Source organism: Mustelus asterias, chromosome 1 (genome assembly GCF_964213995.1).
Source record: "Mustelus asterias chromosome 1, sMusAst1.hap1.1, whole genome shotgun sequence".
NCBI lineage: Eukaryota > Metazoa > Chordata > Chondrichthyes > Carcharhiniformes > Triakidae > Mustelus > Mustelus asterias.
In genome coordinates, this window is record NC_135801.1 from 89,032,503 (window position 1) to 89,051,457 (window position 18,955).

The 18,955-nt window shown below is 42.5% G+C and overlaps 1 protein-coding gene across 1 annotated transcript in view; it reads left to right on the top strand.

Annotated features, from left to right (window-relative positions):
- Positions 1–12,579: 12,579 nt before the first annotated feature.
- Positions 12,580–18,955, top strand: part of cc2d2a (coiled-coil and C2 domain containing 2A) — a 165,566-nt gene continuing 159,190 nt past the window's right edge. The window contains exons 1-2 of the mRNA XM_078215007.1: positions 12,580–12,675; positions 15,892–16,047. Coding sequence (XP_078071133.1) covers positions 16,034–16,047 — 14 coding nt within the window. The 5' untranslated portion in view covers positions 12,580–12,675; positions 15,892–16,033. The remainder of the gene's footprint in view (positions 12,676–15,891; positions 16,048–18,955) is intronic.

The following is an 18,955-nucleotide window of genomic DNA, read 5'->3' on the forward strand; positions in this document are numbered from 1 at the left end:
TCCTCCACTTCCCGTGGGCTGTTGGGTGGTCTGTAGTACACCCCCAGCATAGTGACTGCACCCTTCCTGTTTCTGAGTTCCACCCACAGCGACTCAGTACATGACCCCTCTAAGTTGTCTACCCTCTGCACCGCGGTAATATGCTCCTTAACTAACAGAACTGGCTTGGTCATAGAAGACAGAGAGTAGTGGTGGAAGGTGTTTTTCAGAATGGAGATCAGTCCTCATTTTCGCTCCTGCTGTGTGTTACTACCCTTCCGGCTGAGGTTAGTTAACTGAGAACAGATCATGAATTAAATCTTCCAAACATCCCGATCTGTGCAGCTCAACCAGATACTGCTTTAATCAACCGAGCCACAGAGTGGCTTTGAAACAATTTGAGAAACAAATTTGAACGGGGAGAAGATTCCCAACCTATGATACTCGTGGAGCCAGTTGGGTATGAGGGTAGATGTTTTGACATTGGGTTGTCAGTCAGAAGCTTTGCCTGCTAGCAGCAATTTTGGAAAGTCAGCTACGTGTTACAGGAAACCATGTGTACGCCTGTCTGAATTCAATCTGTATTGTTCAGGAGGAAAACTTCCCTGCTGGTAGCAGAAAGTTCCAGGATTTTTCTGTGTTTTTTTAGAAATATTAATGTAACAAAAACTTATATTTATACAAGACTTTTAACATAACAAAGGATGCTGAGGCATTTTGAGAGGATAGTTATAAAAGAAAACAAATGACACCAAACTACATAGGAGATATCAGATAGAACACCAAAAGCATGGTTAAAAAAAAGAAAAGTTTTAAGGAGGTGAAAGAGGTAGAAAGGCAAAAAGGTTTAGGGAGGGTTTTAAAGTTTTAACTTTATTTATTAGTGTCACAAGTAGGCTTACATTAACACTGCAATGAAGTTACTGTGAAAATCCCCTCGACTCCACACTCCGGTACCTGTTTGGGTACACTGAAGGAGAATTTAGCATGGCCAATGTACCTAACCAGTACGTCTTTCAGACTGTGAGAGGAAACCAAAGCACCTGGAGGAAACCTACACAGACACGGGGAGAACGTGCAGACTCTTCATAGGTAGTGACCCAAGCTGGGAATCGAATCTGGATCCCTGGCGCTGTGAGGCAGCAATGCCAACCTGTGTGCCACCATGCCGCCATCCTGAGATTCCAGAGCTTACATTCTTGGCAGCTGAAGACATGGTCACCAATGGTGGAGTAATAAATATTGGCAAAGCTCAAGAATTAGATGAGTGTAGGTATCTTGGAGGTTGGAGGAAATCTTGTGGGGCTGGAAGAGATTATGGAAAATGGGAGGTGCAAGGCCATTTAAAAGGAAGGCTGAGAATTTAAAAATCATGTGTTATTTAATCGAGAACCAGTGTAGATCAATGAGAACAAGGCCAGTGACTGAATGGAACTAGGTGTGTATTAGGACTCAGGCAGTAGAGTTTATGCAGGGTGGAATGTGGGAGGCTGACCAGGAGTGCATTGGAATAATCAAGTCCAGAGGCAAGAAAGGCATGGTTGAAGGTTTCAGCAGCAATGGAGTTGTAGCAGCTGTGCAATTGGACAATGTTATGGAGATGGGTTTACACAGAAGTAAAATATTCTAGATGTTGGAAATGTAAAATTAAAACAGAAGATACTGGAAAAACTCACACAGCACCTGTGGAGAGAGAAACACAGTTAACATTTCAGCTCTGTGCCCTTCCATGTGAACTGAATAATCACAACCTGAAATGTTGGGCTGGGTTTTCCGGAAGACAACTGGACTCCAATGCCATGCTCACTTCCGGGTCCTAGTCCATCCATCCCATCAGCATGCGTACCAGCCCAACTTTCCAAGGGGCAACCTCCTGATTGGCTGCTTCTGCATTTGGCACCCTGTTAGGAATTGTGGGTGACCTGCAGCCCAATCAGGGAGACGGTAGTGATAGTAAGCTGGCAGCCTCAGTGAGAGCAGGTTGCTTGTGCAGAGTCCGGGGAGTCAGGACGAAGTCCATCAGCACAAGTTATAAACACCACTCCCTTAGACTTGAGCAAATCTGAACAACTTTGGAAACCGCCAAACAGTCCAACAAGAGTGCAAGTAGTGAACATATCTTTAAATACTGTGGTTGGTTTCTCCGGCTGCTAACACCAGCTGCTAACTCCGGTGGGATCTTCTGGTTCTGCCGGTGGCACACTTCCACCATGGGTTTCCCAGAGAATGGTGCATTGCCTCCCACCACAAGAAACACACGGCAGAGAGGCCAGAGAGTCCTCCCCTGTAAATCTTCCCATTACGGAATGTATGCGTGGTGGTGCATGATTGAGAGAGAGTGTTAACTCCAAAATGGCAGTGCTGAAGTCCTGTGCAACTCTGTATACAACCTGTACATACACTAACGCCCTTACTAAAAAGATAGAATTGTGTGTGTGCACTGCAGATGCCATTTGGAGACAAAATCAATTCTTCCTTCACCCTGTGAAAAAAACATTCCTTTTCCATTGCAAACTATCTCTCTTCTCTTTCCCTTTAAACCTCTAATTCCTTTTTTTTCGCTCCATTGACTGTTCTCCTTCCCTCTTTGCTGTCTGTTCTCTTTTTTTTCTATTTAAGCTGCTTGATCTGCAGCTGAATCCTAGCCAATTCAAACTGCATTGGACCTAGGTCAGCCTTTCTTTCTTTCAATTCCAAACTCTGTACCATTGCATCCAATATCTCTGTTTTCTAAGCTTCTGCTTTTATCTCTAACTTCAATTTTTCTGCTATTTTTATTGACCTAACCTTGGTTGATTGTTACAAATCACTCAGGAATGGTCGACCTGGCCTCCCCAGAAAAATACTTTGTCACTGAAAAAGCTGTTCATCTCATGTAGTAAAATTCACTGTGAAATGTTGTTAGCAAATATTCCAGAGTACCCAAACCAGTGATTCTGTTAGAGCCCCCAGTTGTTACAATTCTGCCAGGAGTGGTTAATGCTTAGAGAGAAATCTGAACACTCAGTAAACAACCAATAGAAAAATTCCATGAGATTTCACATTTTTAAACATAAAAAGGTCTATTGTATATAAGAAGAACTAAATAAAGCAAGCATTATTAACACCATAGAATTTTGAATTACTATGAACTCAGGAACACTTTTTACTTCCCCCCCAAGAATTCCCTTTTATGTTACAACAATCTTGAAGATGCATTTACTTCTCCAGAGTCCAACCTAGAAGTATACCACAGCCCTTTGAGTTCACTTTAACTCTCTTCAGTGTTTCAGCTATCATCTGAGATTTCTACGGCCCTCCAGAATTCATTTTAACTCTCCATAGTGTTCCAGCTATTCCTCCATATTGGGGTTCTTCCATAATTTTTTTGGCAGTGCAACCTGCCATTTTTTAAATTACAGACCTAATAACTGTGGAGGCCTCAGTTCTTTGTTCTATTGCCAGTAGATAACCGATTACTTTCCAAAGCTTTCTAAGCTAACTCTGTTGACTGCTTTCTGCCACAAGGCTCTGTGAGGACCACATCAATTTCTTTTAGAGAAAATTTTACAGCTGTTCTCTCTCACAAAACTTTAGCTGAGTTAAAATCCCACTCACATTCCATGCGATGAACAATGAAGTGTTTTCTCTGCCTGAAGGGCAGACCTGACTAAAAATGATCTCCTGTGAGTTTCCTCGATCTGATGACATGCAGTCTATACCAAAACAAAGCGAGAACTGCTTCTATTTGTCCCCAAACTGAATTGTTTGCCTCCATCAGAAAATGCATACAATATATTAAACAAAAGAACCTTTCAATCAAGACTGCAACCTAAATCACTGGCCGGAACTTTCCAACTGGTTATGTTGGCAGGATCTTCCAGTCCCATTGATGGTGCACTCCTGCTGCGCGTTGCCCACAGTGAGGGCACATTCAATGGGAAACGCCTTTGACAACAGTGGGACCAGAAGATCTCACCTCCGGCCAATAGCAAGCCGTTTCCCACCACCACGAAACATGTGGCACATTGCTCTGTAAATCCTGCCCACTATGTCTATGGCAACACGATATGCTTTGGGATGGTTCAAACAGATATACAAACAAACTATTTTACCTTCAATGCTACTCTTTGATTCTGTAACCCAAATGAATAATTTATATTGTTAATGTAGTTTACGAACCTGTCTCCAGACCTTCTGGCTCCATTACAAACTTGGAGATGGATTAATCATTGTTTAAGTTTTTTTTCACTATCAGCTCTGATCTTATAAGGTTTCTTTTTAAGTGTAATAAACCCAGGCAGGTTTGAATTGTATTTACATTAGATGCCAATTTCTCAGTCAGATGTTCACCTGTTTTGTTCTAAATACTCTAACGTAAAAGTCATATTCCCAAATGTTGGATGCAACTGCATGCAATGGCCTCAGTGGCATCTGTGGCAATAATTATTTTCTTAATTCATTTAAGGGATTTGGGCTTCACTGGCTAGGCCAGCAGTTATTGCCCATCCCTAGTTGCCCTTGGAAAGGTGGTGGTGAGCTGCCTTGTTGAACGTTGTGGTCCCTGAGGTGTGGGTACACCCACAGTGCTGTTAAGGAGGGAATTCTGGGGTTTTGACCCAGCAACAGTAAAGAAGCAATGATATATTTCCAAGTCAGGATGGTGACTGACTTGCTGACTTGGAGGATAACTTCCAGGTGGTGGTGTTCCCATGTATCTACTGTCTTTGTCTTTCTAGATGGTAGTGGCCGTGTGTTTGGAAAGTGCTGCTGAAGGAACCTTTGTGAGTTCCTGCAATGCATATTGTAGATACTATACGTGGCTACCAATGTACGTAGTGGTGGAGGGAATGGATGTTTGTGGAAGAGGTAGCAATCAATCAGGCTGCTTTGTCGAGCTCTTGAGTGTTGTTGGAGCTGCTTTCACCCAAGCAAGTGCAGAGTCTTACATCACACTCCTGACTTTTGACTTTGGGCAGTCAGGAGGTGAGTTACTCACTGCAGGATTCCTAGCCTTTGACCTGCTGATGTAGCCATGGTATTTATATGGCTAGTCCAGTTCAGTTTCTGGTCAATGGTAATACCCAAAATATTGATAGTGGTGGTAATGCCATTGAATGGCAAGGGGTGATGGTTAGATTCTTTCTAGTTTCAGTTGACCATTGCCTAGCACTTGTGTGATGCGAATGTTGCTTGCCACTTGTCAGCCCAAGCCTGGATATTGTCCAGGTTCTTGCTGCATTTGGACATGGACTGATTCAGTATCTGAGGAGTTGTGAATGGTGCTGAACATTGTGTGGTCATCAGCAAACATCCCCACTCTGAGCATATGATGGAAGGAAGGTCATTGATGAATCATGACACACTGTCTCACTTGTGTACCTGTGCCCTGCTGCTCACTTCTTGTCCTGTAAGATGCAGCAAAGAGTGTCAGTGAATGTGTTGCAATGCAATGGGTGTTGTGCCCATCACAACCAAATAGCTGGCAGGATGTAGAAGTTGTGCGATGAGGGGGTGAAGCTCACAGCAATGGTAACTGTGAGGGTGAGGTGAAGCATACGCATGTTAGGCACATGAGCCCTGATTGCCAGAGATTTTTGAAGGGTGAATGATGGGGTCTGGTGTAGTGTGGGATGCTGGTGGCACGATTGGTGAGGCTTGGCATTTAAAAATGCATTCACTGACCTTGACCACCTCCCTTTTGATGTCATTGAACTTTTTGCTGCATAATAACCAGGTCCTCAGGACCAGACTCTTGGCAATGTCCACCATGGTTATCTGCTCCAGTCCCTGCTGAGTGTTTGTCTGTAGGGCCTCCTGACTGAGGGCGCTCGCTCCTCTTTTCCACCTCCTATACTAATGCCTCCAGCACTGTATCAGAAAACCTGGGGGTCTTCTTGCTGTCCTGCTGCTCCATTTCTTACATTTTTCCTCATGTAGGAAATATTTCACAATCACATCCAGCTCCTGCTCTTTAAGAAGTGCATGGTGGCATCAACATATGTAAGCTCAGCTTAAACAGTGCTGGCCTCACAAGAACTTGCTGAACATGTAGCCACACACAACACATTTAGCTTTGGCCTGCATATCATAATCATGGAAATAATACTTAACACAATGTTTCCGTGCTGCCTCCATCACCTGGGATAATCACACATTACAAAACCACACCTGCGAATTCTGAGCCTTATCCAATTTTTCACTCTTGGCATCAATCCAAACATTACTTTTTTTGAATTAAAAGGTTTCAGTTATATTAGTTATTACCAATCACAGTCATCAGTAATTTTGTTTCAATTTGTCTTTGACACACTTTAGCAATGTCAACACCACAATGTGGTGGTAGTGTGAATGACAAGGAGTTGTTACCTCAAAAAGTGTCATGTTTGCTAAAATGAAGACTCAGTCCCTTTTCCCTATCGTTCTCTCACTGGTAATGATTCACAGCTTCTATATGGTTAGACTGGAAGTCAGTTTAAAGATTTTGATATTGTTTCTTAACTTTAAACCAGGATAAAGACACAATTTATCTGCATTAAGTTCATAGTTCTGGTCTCTAGTCTGTTTTTATTTTGTACCAGATGTGTGACTTATATGGCTTCCATTGTTTTGTGCACATGAAATGCCATTACTGCCACATACTTCTCAGAACATTCTGGAGGAAACTAGTATGGTTATTCATTAATCTGCGCATAGCATTTTATTTCCTGTTCCCAGTGACTTTACTATCATTTTTCATTATGTTTAAAAAATGTTTTGACAGAAATGTATACATAACTTGATGGATACTTGGCCATTTTTGTGGGGTTAGTGAGTGAATAAATACATTAAAAATCTGATGCACAGGAACAATCCCTGCACCTAAATGGATAGGCCTGAAATGTACCAAATATTAAACCTCAGTCCCGAATATGATTAGACAGCAAACAGGCATCCCCAGGCAGCTCAGCAAAGAAGGGACTTTGAAACCTAAACTCCAATGTCATTGGCAGTGAACATCAGTTTTTTTCCTTAAAGAGAGACAGGTTGGGGATTGGTTAGGTGCAGGAGAGGGGCTGATCAGGAGGAAGACTAGTGGTGTTGAGATCAGAGAGGAGTTAGAAATAGCCAAGATTGGAGAGTTTTCAGGATTAGGAAGGGTGTAGAACAGGAAGAATAGTGATTTGGAAGGAGAGTGGCCTAGACTTTGGAGAGTTGCAGTGTTTAGGATCAGGGAGGGGAGGAATATTTGGGATTAAGGAGGGGGGCAGCCGATACGATTTGGAAGAATAGCGGCGATCAGGATCTGGGAAAGGAGCGACAGTCAGGATCAGGGAGCGGAGTGATAGTTCAGGTCAGAGTGTTATGATCCCAGCTGGTGTCACTACTGAAGAAATCAGATCCCAGGATGGAACCTGGCTTGATAGATCCTACCTTTTATTTTTTGTTCAGATACGTGGAAGGTGGCTACTGAACAGAGTCACAGAACTGCTGATGAGCTTTTAACAAATGAAAGAAATATTTATTAAACAAAGAAAAGATGAACTATAATACATTACTCCTTCACCCATAACTATATCTTTAGAGGTATATCCAGATTCATAAGATAACACATGTTACTAAATCAGATTCAGAACTGGTATCATTTCTGAGCACCAACCTCATTGGCTATTTTATGGGTGATGTGACTTCATGTCCTACCATTGAGTCAATCTCTTTCTTTACCTTCGGAAGTAAAGGTTGTGGAATGTTTTTGACTATATATAAGCATCTTGTTTTTGCTTCTGGGCTTAATGTCAAGCAATATGCTGTTTTAGCTGTCCCATTCCTCCAAATAGCTTTGGAAATTCTGCTCTGATGTTTTCTGATTGATCATCACCATTCTTTGGGTGGGATTTTCCAGGCCTGCTGAAGGTGACCATCCCCCCCCCCCCCCCCCCCACCCCGCCCCCCAATGATGGCTTCCCTGTTGGAGGGATGGACAATCCACACAAAATGCTGTTGACATCAGCAGGACCAGAAGATCTCGCCAGGGGCAAATGACAATCCGCCTCCACTGCCGGTAAACATGCCACGGAAGGGAGCCGGATTAGATTCAAATCCATACAGTCTTTCTGCTTAAAAGTAAACAACTCTAATGTTGAGTTACCTACAGTTTTTCAGTAATTACATTCTCTCTGTGTTTTAAATTAACTGTTAATTCTCCCAGAAACCTTCAGCTGCATTTCTGTTCGAAACGTTGCTCTGTATTCCTGTATCCAAGTCATTTATAATATATGAATATTAAAAACAAAACACAGGATCCTAGCACTAACCCTGGGGAAATGCAATATCAACCATCCTCCAGTCTGAAAAACAACCATTTACCATGACTTACTGCTTTCTATCCTTAAACCATTTTTTTCTCCATGCTGACACTAACTTTGCTATCCCATGAGCCTCAATGTTGTTAACCAACCTTTTAAGCAGTAGATTGTCAAAAACTAACTTTAAATCTAACTAGACACCATTCACCGCTTTGCCCACATCAACATTCTCCAATATCACCTTCGAGTTTCAAAGACTGTTAATTGCCTCACAAAGTAGGAATTGGAATGAAGGTTGTGGGGCCTTTGTCTTCACATATGATCCATCTCCTGCTGGTCAGCTTGGGTGATTAAATGCAGATGGCCTTTGCATAGCTCTTTTTGCAGTTGGGCTATATGGTCCATGGGGGGGTGGGGGGGGGGGGGGGGGGGGGAGGTTCATCACTGGCTCCTCAGAGATAGCAAGATGTGAGTTTTCCTAAAACTCCCAGGTGGCTTCATTTATTCAGGGTCACAGACAAGGCATAATTTATGCCACTTTAATGATCTTTGCTCAATTTTAAAACTTTAGAAATAGCAATGAGCATATATGTATTATAAAATTATACAGTGTGCAGTCTTAGTTTCTCACAATCCCGAGACAAGGAAGGTGAGGGTGGCAGTGATTTTGACTGCTACTGGTAAAATCATGGCCACCAGGTCCACTTGGTAGCTGGTCTTTCAGCTGGCTGCAAATGTCTGATACTAACTGATGTGAGACACCAAGCTTCCTGATACACCTGTGTCCTGACATGTCCAGGAAGCTGATCGTCAGCCTGTAGCCCCTATGTTGAAGATATGGCCTCCTGAGTGCTGCAACTCTCCGCTTATCCATTAATTCCACATTTATTCCAGCCACAAGTCTGTTAGGAGCACAATGTTGCTGCTCCTGTGCCTATAGGTGTTGTTCATCCTACTGGTGCTGTTGAACATCTTTGACCCTCAACTGAGGTCAAAAATAAAACAGCAAAAAACATGCTGACCTGATAGATCACAGCTCCAAAGAGATTATACATACAAATGTCCAAAGTTATTAAAATAATCTCTAAAGTTATGAAGGTAACCACTCAGCGTAAGTACTGTGAGTAAAAGTCTTCCAACAAGTGAGAAAGCAGCTCTGAAGTATCAGTATCTATTGACATGTTTCTTTGTCATGTCTTTAGCACTCAAGATTATCACTGTGTTCACACTTTGCTTTCGCTGGCAAGTTCCAAGAAACCCATGCAGCAAATGCCATGACAATATCACTGTAATTGAGAAATTAATAGAAATCTGTCTCTCCCAAGGTGAGTTCTGGCATATTGTTTCAAGTTCAAGAACAGCAGTGCTTCATTAGTATGTTCTCAGCGAGAGACTTTATTGAACTGATCAGAAATGGCAGCCTTCAGTGAGCTTGCCTCATGACAGATTCACATGATTACGGCAAATCAGATGTGACATTAGACTGATCACATTTCACAACCCAAACATACACAGCCTGACGCACTGCAATACAATGCAGAAGTCAGTGGAATGGAACCGACTTCCCATTATGTTGTCGCTTTCCCCACTTTTAACCTTCCACCAGCCCCCAAAGTCACAAGTTTGGGAAAGCTAAAATCCACTAGTCTCTTCCCTTCCCGATTGATGTAGCAAGGAAGTGTGCCTGCTTAGATGAGTGTAGAGAAGGGAGTGTAGAGAAGGGAGATTATGCAATGAAGCATCCAGGAAACTATGCAACCAGAGTCAGAAACACTACTTTATAGCATATTTGGCTGAGAAAAATGTGTGGGAAAATAACATACTTAACATGAAGTTTCAGTTTCCATAGTGGGAATCAGAAAATTGAGATTTTGTTACAAAATTCTGAAACAGTGAAACAATGTAAAGAAGCAGCCTCTGAGATGCTGCTTGGTAGAGAACGTGATGGAAATAATGCACATACAAGAGGTAAAAGCGAATTACAAAAACAGAAAATGCTGGAAAATCCCAGCAGGTCTGACAGCATCTGTGGAGAGAAAACAGAGCATGATGACAGACTCGAAACATTGTCTCTATTGTCTCTCCACAGATGCTGTCAGATCTGCTGGGATTTTCCAGCATTTTCTGTTTTCATGTTACACACAAGAGTTTGTTTATTTAGGACCCTAACCACACGATTTGGTATGGGGTTAGGGCTGCGGCAGACTGGTGGGCAGAAATCATGCCCCACCATATTTCTGGCAATGGAGTGCTAGATGCAGGAATTTGGCCCTTAAAAACTGTACTTGTGGTTTCTAATAATTAAATCAAAACATGGAAAATCCTACTTGTCTATAAATTAATTGGGCTTTTCAAACTTGGCAACAGCAGTGAAAGGCAGAAGAATGATGAGGGTTATCATAATTTAAAATTCAGATGACAAGGAGACACACCAGTGTACTTTGGAAATGAGAGGTTGGAGAGTATCCAAAAGAGGAGTTGTTTAGCAATATTTAGTATCTAGGAGAAGACAAGCTGTTTCTGGTGTAGTCTGAAGCAGAGACACAAACCTTAAAAATTGTTTTAGATATATAACTACAATCAATTTCACTGAGCACATGACATGACAGTACAAATGGATTGGTATTGAACTAGGGTGACTCAAGGTGTTGTCTCTGAGTAACGCAAGATGTTTTGAAAAAAATCATGTGTAAACATGTAGAAGGGCACAGGATCAGTGTCAGTGTAAAAATGATATACATGCACGTAAAATATGTGTTCATTTGTGTTTGCACCACAACACTAATCCTATTCTAATGCAAACTGCTTTTCGAGATGATGCCAAGTTAAGAGAGTCAGTAGAATGGAAGAAATCTGTATAGAATAACTTATTTTGAAATATACGAGTGGGCCAAACGCTGGTGGGTTAAATTTAATGCAGGTTGGGGGTCAAAGTAGTGGATGTTGGAAGGAGAAATAGCCTACACACAATATATATAAATTATACTGCAATAGCTAAGATTAATCCAAAAGAGACACGAGGATCTTAGTAAACTTTAATCTCACCATGTTTAACCCAAGCAGAAATCAACAATTGGGTTTTCAGCTGCACAGCCAAAACAGTAGAAGTCAGAGGAAATTGTGATTGAACTGGACAGTGCCCTGCTATAAGTTTTAGTTGCTAACTCACAAGAGAGAAATGTAGGCGTTGAAGGCAGTGGAACAAAGAGTCTGGTGGAGGCGGCTCCCTCATGTCAGGGACCTGCATTGTGAGGAGAATAACTCTTCAACATAGAATGGAGCCTCTGAAAAGTAATTAAATATGTAGGGTAGTTTAAAAAAAGAATGGAATTCGTAAAAAAAAACAATTGGAGTAGAACAAAGGGCTCAGGTTCGAATTAGTAAAATATAACTCTATGATACATGTCTTCATTCTTCATGCAACATGGTCAACATTTGGAATGAACTTTCTAACAGGGTAATGGAGATCCTGGAGTCATTTAAGAAACAACTAGATGCAAAGATGAAGTATTGTAAAAAAAAAACAAATTACTGCTGAGATTTTCCAGCATTTTCTCTTTTGGATGGAGTATTGTAAGGTTAGTCTGTAGGGTGGATCATTACATTTAGCCCAGATCCTTTTTAGGTAATTTGGCACATCATTAAATACTTTTGATATGGACCTACTTCATACATTTACTGCATGGTCGCCTAGAAAGAGTTAACATCAATAACCAATTACACCAATGCATTCTTGATCAGTCTTTGACAGATTTTCCCAGTGTTTCCAGCAGTTTTTGATTTGTGTTTCTGGAGCGGGATGGTTTTCGAAATCTGCTAAATAAAGACACTCATTCCGGGGTAATGTGCCGCGATGAAAGATCAAAAGGAACACAACTCCCTCTCTCTTTCTCTTCCAAAATGCACTTTGCGCCAATTTGGCAAACAGGAATGAGTGAAATTGCGATTTCCTTCTTTCCCAACCAGGCCACCGTAGCCAAAAGAGTCAACGGAGCATTCCTGGGTGATTGACAGGGAATCTCGAACAGTTCTCCCAGATTCCAGCTCCAGCTCCGCAGTGGGGCTCCCGGGTTCCAACTCCACAGTGGAGCTCCCTGGCTCCAGCTCTGCAGTGGGGCTCCAGCTCTGCAGTGGAGCTCCGGGGCTCCAGCTCCGCAGTGGAGCTCTCGGCTTCCAACTCTACAGTGGGGCTCCCGGGCTCCAGCTCCGCAGTGGGGCTCCAGCTCCGCAGTGGAGCTCCCGGGCTCCAGCTCCGCAATGGGGCTCTTGGTTCGGTGTTTGTGTCTCCGCCTCCGAGGCTGCAGCTCCGCCTCGGCGCCGGGGTTCCGTTGATCGTGGTTACTAGGCGAGTGGTTTCCTGGACGCAGCCGGCGTCATTGGAGAATCAGGGTCAGACTATTGGCGGAGAAACTAAATCAGAAAAAGATACAATGTAAGTGCATTAAGTGCAATCCAGTTACCCCTCTCTGCCCAGTGTTCTTCCTTCAGGCTAGATAGCAATCCGGCTTTCTTTTAAATGTGGCAATTGTTGAATTAGCTTTGTTCTCCAGGAGGCTATTCCCGAGGTCCATTATTTCTCGGTTGTAGGAATATATTTTCGTTTGATTTCCAGCATTACTCGAAGCTTGTAGATGTAATTGCTCCTTCAAATCCTATACCTATTGTCCTAGTTAAATTATGTGCTTACTTTCAGTTTTATTTATGTCTTTTGTTACCTGTGCTAATATCTCCAGATCTTGTTTGTTAACACTCCTGCGAAGCACTTTGGGACATTGTATTAAGGTCAAGGCTCCATATAAATGGCATGGTGGCACAGTGGTTAGTACTGCTGCCTCACAGTACCAGAGACACAGGTTCGATTCCCGGCTTGAGCTGCTGTCTGTGTGGAGTTTGCACATTCTCCCTGTGTCAGCATGGGTTTCCTCCGGTTTCCTCCCACAGTCCAAAGATGTGTTGATTAGGTAGATTGGCCATGCTAAATTGTCCCTTAGTGTCAGGGGGACTAACTAGTTGGGGCCTGTGTGGGATTGTGGTCGGTGCAGACTTGAAGGGCCGAATGGCCTCATTCTGCACTGTAGGGATTCTATGTTTCTATGTTAAATGCAACTTTGTATTGAAGATCTGTATCAAGACACTGCTCAGTTTTCTTTTCCTCCAGCAAATATAAATTTATTTACACAAGAATCATAGAATCCCTACAGTGCAGAAGGAGGTCATTCAGCCCATTGACTCTGCACCAAACACAATCCCACCCAGGCCCTATTCCTGTAACCCCACATATTTACCCTGCTGATCATAGAGTCATAGAGGTTTACAGCATGGAAACAGGTCCTTCGGCCCAACTTGTCCATGCTGCCCTTTTTTTAAAAACCCCTAAGCTAGTCCCAATTGCCTGCATTTGGCCCATATCCCTCTATATCCATCTTATCCATGTAACCGTCTAAACGCTTTTTAAAAGACAAAATTGTACCCTACTACTCTACTACTACCTCTGGCAGCTTGTTCCAGACACTCACCACCCTCTGTGTGAAAAAATTGCCCCTCTGGACCCTTTTGTATCTCTCCCCTCACCGTAAACCTATGCCCTCTAGTTTTAGACTCCCCTATCTTTGGGAAAATCTTCTGACGGTAGGGTAAATTTAGCATAGCCAATGCACCTAACTTGCACATCTTTGGACTGTGGGAGGAAACCCACGTAGACACAGGGAGAACATGCAAACTCCACACAGACAGTGACCTGAGGCCTGGAATTGAACCCAGGTCCCTGGTGCTGAAGCAGCAGTGCTAACCACTGTGCCGCTCTAAGTGCAAGCATTTCTTCCTAACTGAAACATGTGCTCATAAGACTTGGGAGCAGACATAGGCCATTCGGCCCACTGAGTCCACTCCACCACTCAATGAGATCATAACTGATTGTATATAATCCTCAACTCCACTTCCCCCTTATCCCCGTAACTCGTGATTCCTTTACTGCTTAAGAATTTTTCCAACTCAGCCTTGAACGTGCTTAAAGAGTCAGTCTCGACAGCCCTCTGCGGTGAAGAATTTCACATTCACTACTCTCTGAGAGAAGAAATTCCTCTTCATCTCTGTGTTAAATGGGTGACTCCTTACTCTGTGATTATGCCCTCTGGTCCTAGACTCTCCCACAAGGGGAAACAACCTTAGCATCTACCCTGCAAGTCCCTTGAGAATCTTATATGTCTCAATCAGGCCGCCTCTCATCTTCTAAATGCCAATGAATACAGGCCCAAACTACTTAACCTCTCCCTGTAAGAAAATCCTTCCATACCCGGGATCAACCTAGTGAACCTTCTCTGGACTGCCTCTAATGCCAGTATATATTTCCTTAGATAAAAGACCAAAACTGTTCATAGCATTACAGTTGTGTTCTAACTGGTATCAAATTTCCATGTGCCCTATGTTTGAAAATTGAACCCTTCTAGATCATAATGTAATTTGCACTCTTTATTGGGCTTCCTTGTCATAGATTTAATACAATTGGTAGAAGGATAAGGGGGGACATAGGGAAAAGCTTTTTCACCCAGAGGTTGGTGGACATCTGGAATTCACTGACTGAATTGGTGGTTGAGGCTGAAAAATTCAACTCACTTTAAAAAGTACCTGCACTTGAAATGATTGTAACCTGCAAAACTACGGACCAGGTGCTGGAAAGTGGGATTAAAATAGACAGCTGGTTTCTTTTTTTTCTCATATTTTGTTGACAGAGACTCAATGGGCTGAATGGCCTCTTTCTATGCCATAACCTTTCTATGGTTCTATGGGTTTTTAAACCAATAATGTACAGTACCATGCACAACTTTTAGAAGCTTTGGTTTGACTTGCAATTATATTTATTATCAACCTATATCCTAGTGCCACTTATTTTATGTGATGATAGCCTTCAGGTTTTTCCCAAAATTTATGGCTTAAACGACTGACCTCAGGAGCATATGATCCCCCCACCATGGTGAAGTAATTTATAATACCTGAGTCTTTTTTACAATCTTAGCCAACTTCAACCTTGGCATTTTGTGGTTTTTAAATATGTTTTTGCTGGCGGAAATCATTTGGGGTCAGATCACAAATTTGGAGTGTTTTTTTTGGAGAACTTTTAAACACTTAAGCTACTTAGTATTTAATTGATAATGATTAGGAGCAGGACTTCCCAATGCGGAATGTTTTCTGGTGGCAGAGGCAGTTCACCATTGGCCACCAACAGGATTTTTCAGTCCTGCCAATGCCTACGGCATTTTGTGTGGCTTGCCTGTCCTGCCACCAGGGAACCTGCTGTCGGAGGGACCGGAAGAGCCACCGGCTGGAAGGACTGGGACATCCCACCCTGGATTCTAAAACCCTAATAGTCTTATTCCTCAATGTGCTTAATCTCAATCACTGTTTACTGTTCCTATCACCGATTGGTTATTGCTTGGGGTAGCAAGGCATTGATTTTTTCCTAACTTGAAGAGCAGGGATCCAGCAAAATTAATGCTAAAGTCCAGCAGCAAGTAATTTTTGCAATATCTATTCCCTTAATGAATATATATTTTTGGTTCATATTGTTCAATAGTAAGCCCTCTGCTGCAAGGGAGTTATTTGATAATATTAATACTATGTGTAACTTGTTACAGTATAATTGCTTTAGCAGGCATTAGGAGCCGCATAATGGAATAAATCACATTCACTGCAGTATACATGGAGATGGCTCAAAATCACACTTAATTGGTGTGGCTCCAAGTGAAGACTGTATGAAAATCAAAACCACTTGATCGTTGGATTAATTGAAGAAAATGGCTTCCATGGAGTAAGTGAAATAACTTTTTTTTCTTTCCTCTTTCCCATTACCTCAATGAGGGCTGACTGTAGCGCAATGCAAGAGTTTCAAGTAGTGGTGTCCAGAGAGTTTGGACTTTTATTCATTCATGTGATGTGAATGTTGCTGGCAAGGCCAGAATTGTTGCTTGTCGCTCAAGAAGCTGGTAGTCAATTGTCTACTTGAACCACTGCTGTTTGTGGTATAGGTACACCTATGTTGCAGTTAGGGAGTTCCAGGATATTGACCCAGCAGCGACAAGTTACCATCTATATACATATAATAGATATCTATTTATCTGATTGATTTAGACATGTAGGGTGGGATTTTCCAGTCGCATCCCCCCCCCCAAGACCTGAAAGCCCCACTTAGTCAATGGGCTTTTAAATGGTTGGTCATGTTATCCATCCCATCCATGATGATTCCCGCGGTGGGCAGGACCGGAAAATTTACCTCATCATTCATTCCTGCTGCATCCTTGTTGCCATTGCTTCCAGTAACATTGTGAACCAAACAACAACCTGCCATAAGATCTTTCCATACAAAATAGGCGATTATAAATGATGCAATCACAGTTCAAAAAAAAAGAATCAAAATTGCTTCCTTTAAAATTGCTTTGGTCTGTGGACATATGATCTAAAACATAATGATAAAATAGATGGTGGATTCAACCCTTTAAGTTGCATTTGTATCTCATCCTTTCAATATGCTCAGCTAACAAAGACAAAATTCATCCAGTCCTTTTTTTCAAAAGGATGGAATGCATCCCAGGGTACTGAAAGAAATGTCAGAGGTAATAGCGGATGCGTTAGTGGTTATTTATCAAAATTCGTTGGATTCTGGGGTAGTGCTGGCGGATTGGAAAACGGCTAATGTTACGCCGCTGTTTAAAAAAGGAAATAGACAAAAGGCGGGTAACTACAGGCCAGTTAGCTTAACGTCTGTAGTTGGGAAAATGCTAGAATCCATCATTAAAGAAGAAATAGCAGGCCATCTGGATAAGAATGGTTCGATTAAGCAGATGCAGCATGGATTCATGAGGGGAAAGTCGTGCTTGACGAACTTGTTGGATTTTTATGAAGATGTGACTAGTGCGGTTGACGGAGGGGAACCGGTGGATGCAGTGTTTTTGGATTTCCAAAAGGCGTTTGATAAGGTGCCTCACAAAAGGTTGCTGAAGAAGATTGGGTCACACGGAGTTTGGGGTAGGGTGTTAGCGTGGATTGGGGATTGGCTATCCGACAGGAAGCAGAGAGTCGGAATAAATGGGTGCTTTTCTGGTTGGCGGATGGTAACTAGTGGCGTGTCGCAGGGATCGGTACTGGGGCCTCAACTATTTACCATTTATATAGACGATCTGGAGGGGGGGACTGAGTGTAGGGTAACAAAGTTTGCAGACGACACAAAGATAAGTGGAAAAGTGAATCGTGTGGAGGGTGTAGAAGGTCTGCAGAGAGATTTGGACAGGCTGAGTGAGTGGGCGAGGATCTGGCAGATGGAGTATAACGTTGACAAATGTGAGGTTATTCACTTTGGAGGAAATAATAGCAAATTGGATTATTATCTAAATGGAAAAAAATTACAACATGCTACTGTGCAAAGGGACCTGGGGGTCCTTGTGCATGAGACGCAAAAACCCAGTCTGCAGGTGCAACAGGTGATCAAGAAGGCAAATGGGATGTTGGCCTATATCGCAAGGGGGATAGAATATAAAAGCAGAGATGTCTTGCTGCATCTGTACAGAGCATTGGTGAGGCCGCAGCTGGAATACTGTGTGCAGTATTGATCCCCTTATTTGCGGAAGGATATATTGGCCTTGGAGGGAGTGCAGAGAAGGTTCACCAGGTTGATACTGGAGATGATGGGTGTTGATTATGAGGAGAGACTGAGCAGATTGGGTTTGTACTCGTTGGAATTTAGAAGGCTGAGCGGGGGGTCTTATAGAGACCTATAAGATAATGAAGGGGCTGGATAGGGTAGAGGTGGAGAGATTCTTTCCACTTAGAAAGGAAGCTAGAACTAGAGGCACAGCCTCAAAATTAAGGGGGATCAGTTTAGGACAGAGTTGAGGAGGAACTTCTTCTCTCAGAGGGTGGTGAATCTCTGGAATTCTCCGCCCACTGAAGTGGTGGAGGCTACCTCGTTGAATATGTTTAAATCACGGATAGATGGATTCCTGATCGGTAAGGGAATTAGGGGTTATGGGGATCAGGCGGGTAAGTGGAACTGATCCACTTCAGATCAGCCATGATCTTATTGAATGGCGGGGCAGGCTCGAGGGGCTAGATGGCCTACTCCTGCTCCTATTTCTTATGTTCTTATGTTCTTAAACTGAAGAATAATATGATGGATGAATTGCTGCAGAGGGAATAGGAATTAAATTAGACAGAAAGGTACAAGTCAGGAATGTGATGGAATACTCTCCACTTGCCTGGATGAGATTTGTGGATTCTCAATCATTGAATAAAAGCAGGGCTGGGATAGACACACTTTTGGTCCCGCAGGAAATCAAGAATATGGGGAGCTCGTGGGAAAGTGGAGTTGAAGTCACAGATCAGTCGTGATCGTCTTGAATGATGGAGAAGGCTCCCTGGGGCACATGGTCTACTCCTATTTCTTGTGTTGTTCTTATGTGTAAGATAGATGTGCACATCAGATAATTTTAAAATGAAGGAAGGAAAGCTGGAATATTTTGTGTCACAATATTTTCACTTTCAACCCTGGTTATTATTATTAATAAAAACAAATATCCGACTATACATTATGCTGCTTTTCTAGTGTTTAAGATCTTTATTTGGGAGGCGACAAAATGTGTAAATGGCAACTCAGCTGCTTTTAACGAAACATTCTGAAGAATGTTGTATGCAATTATTTTTAATTTGACCCGAGGTGGAATGTT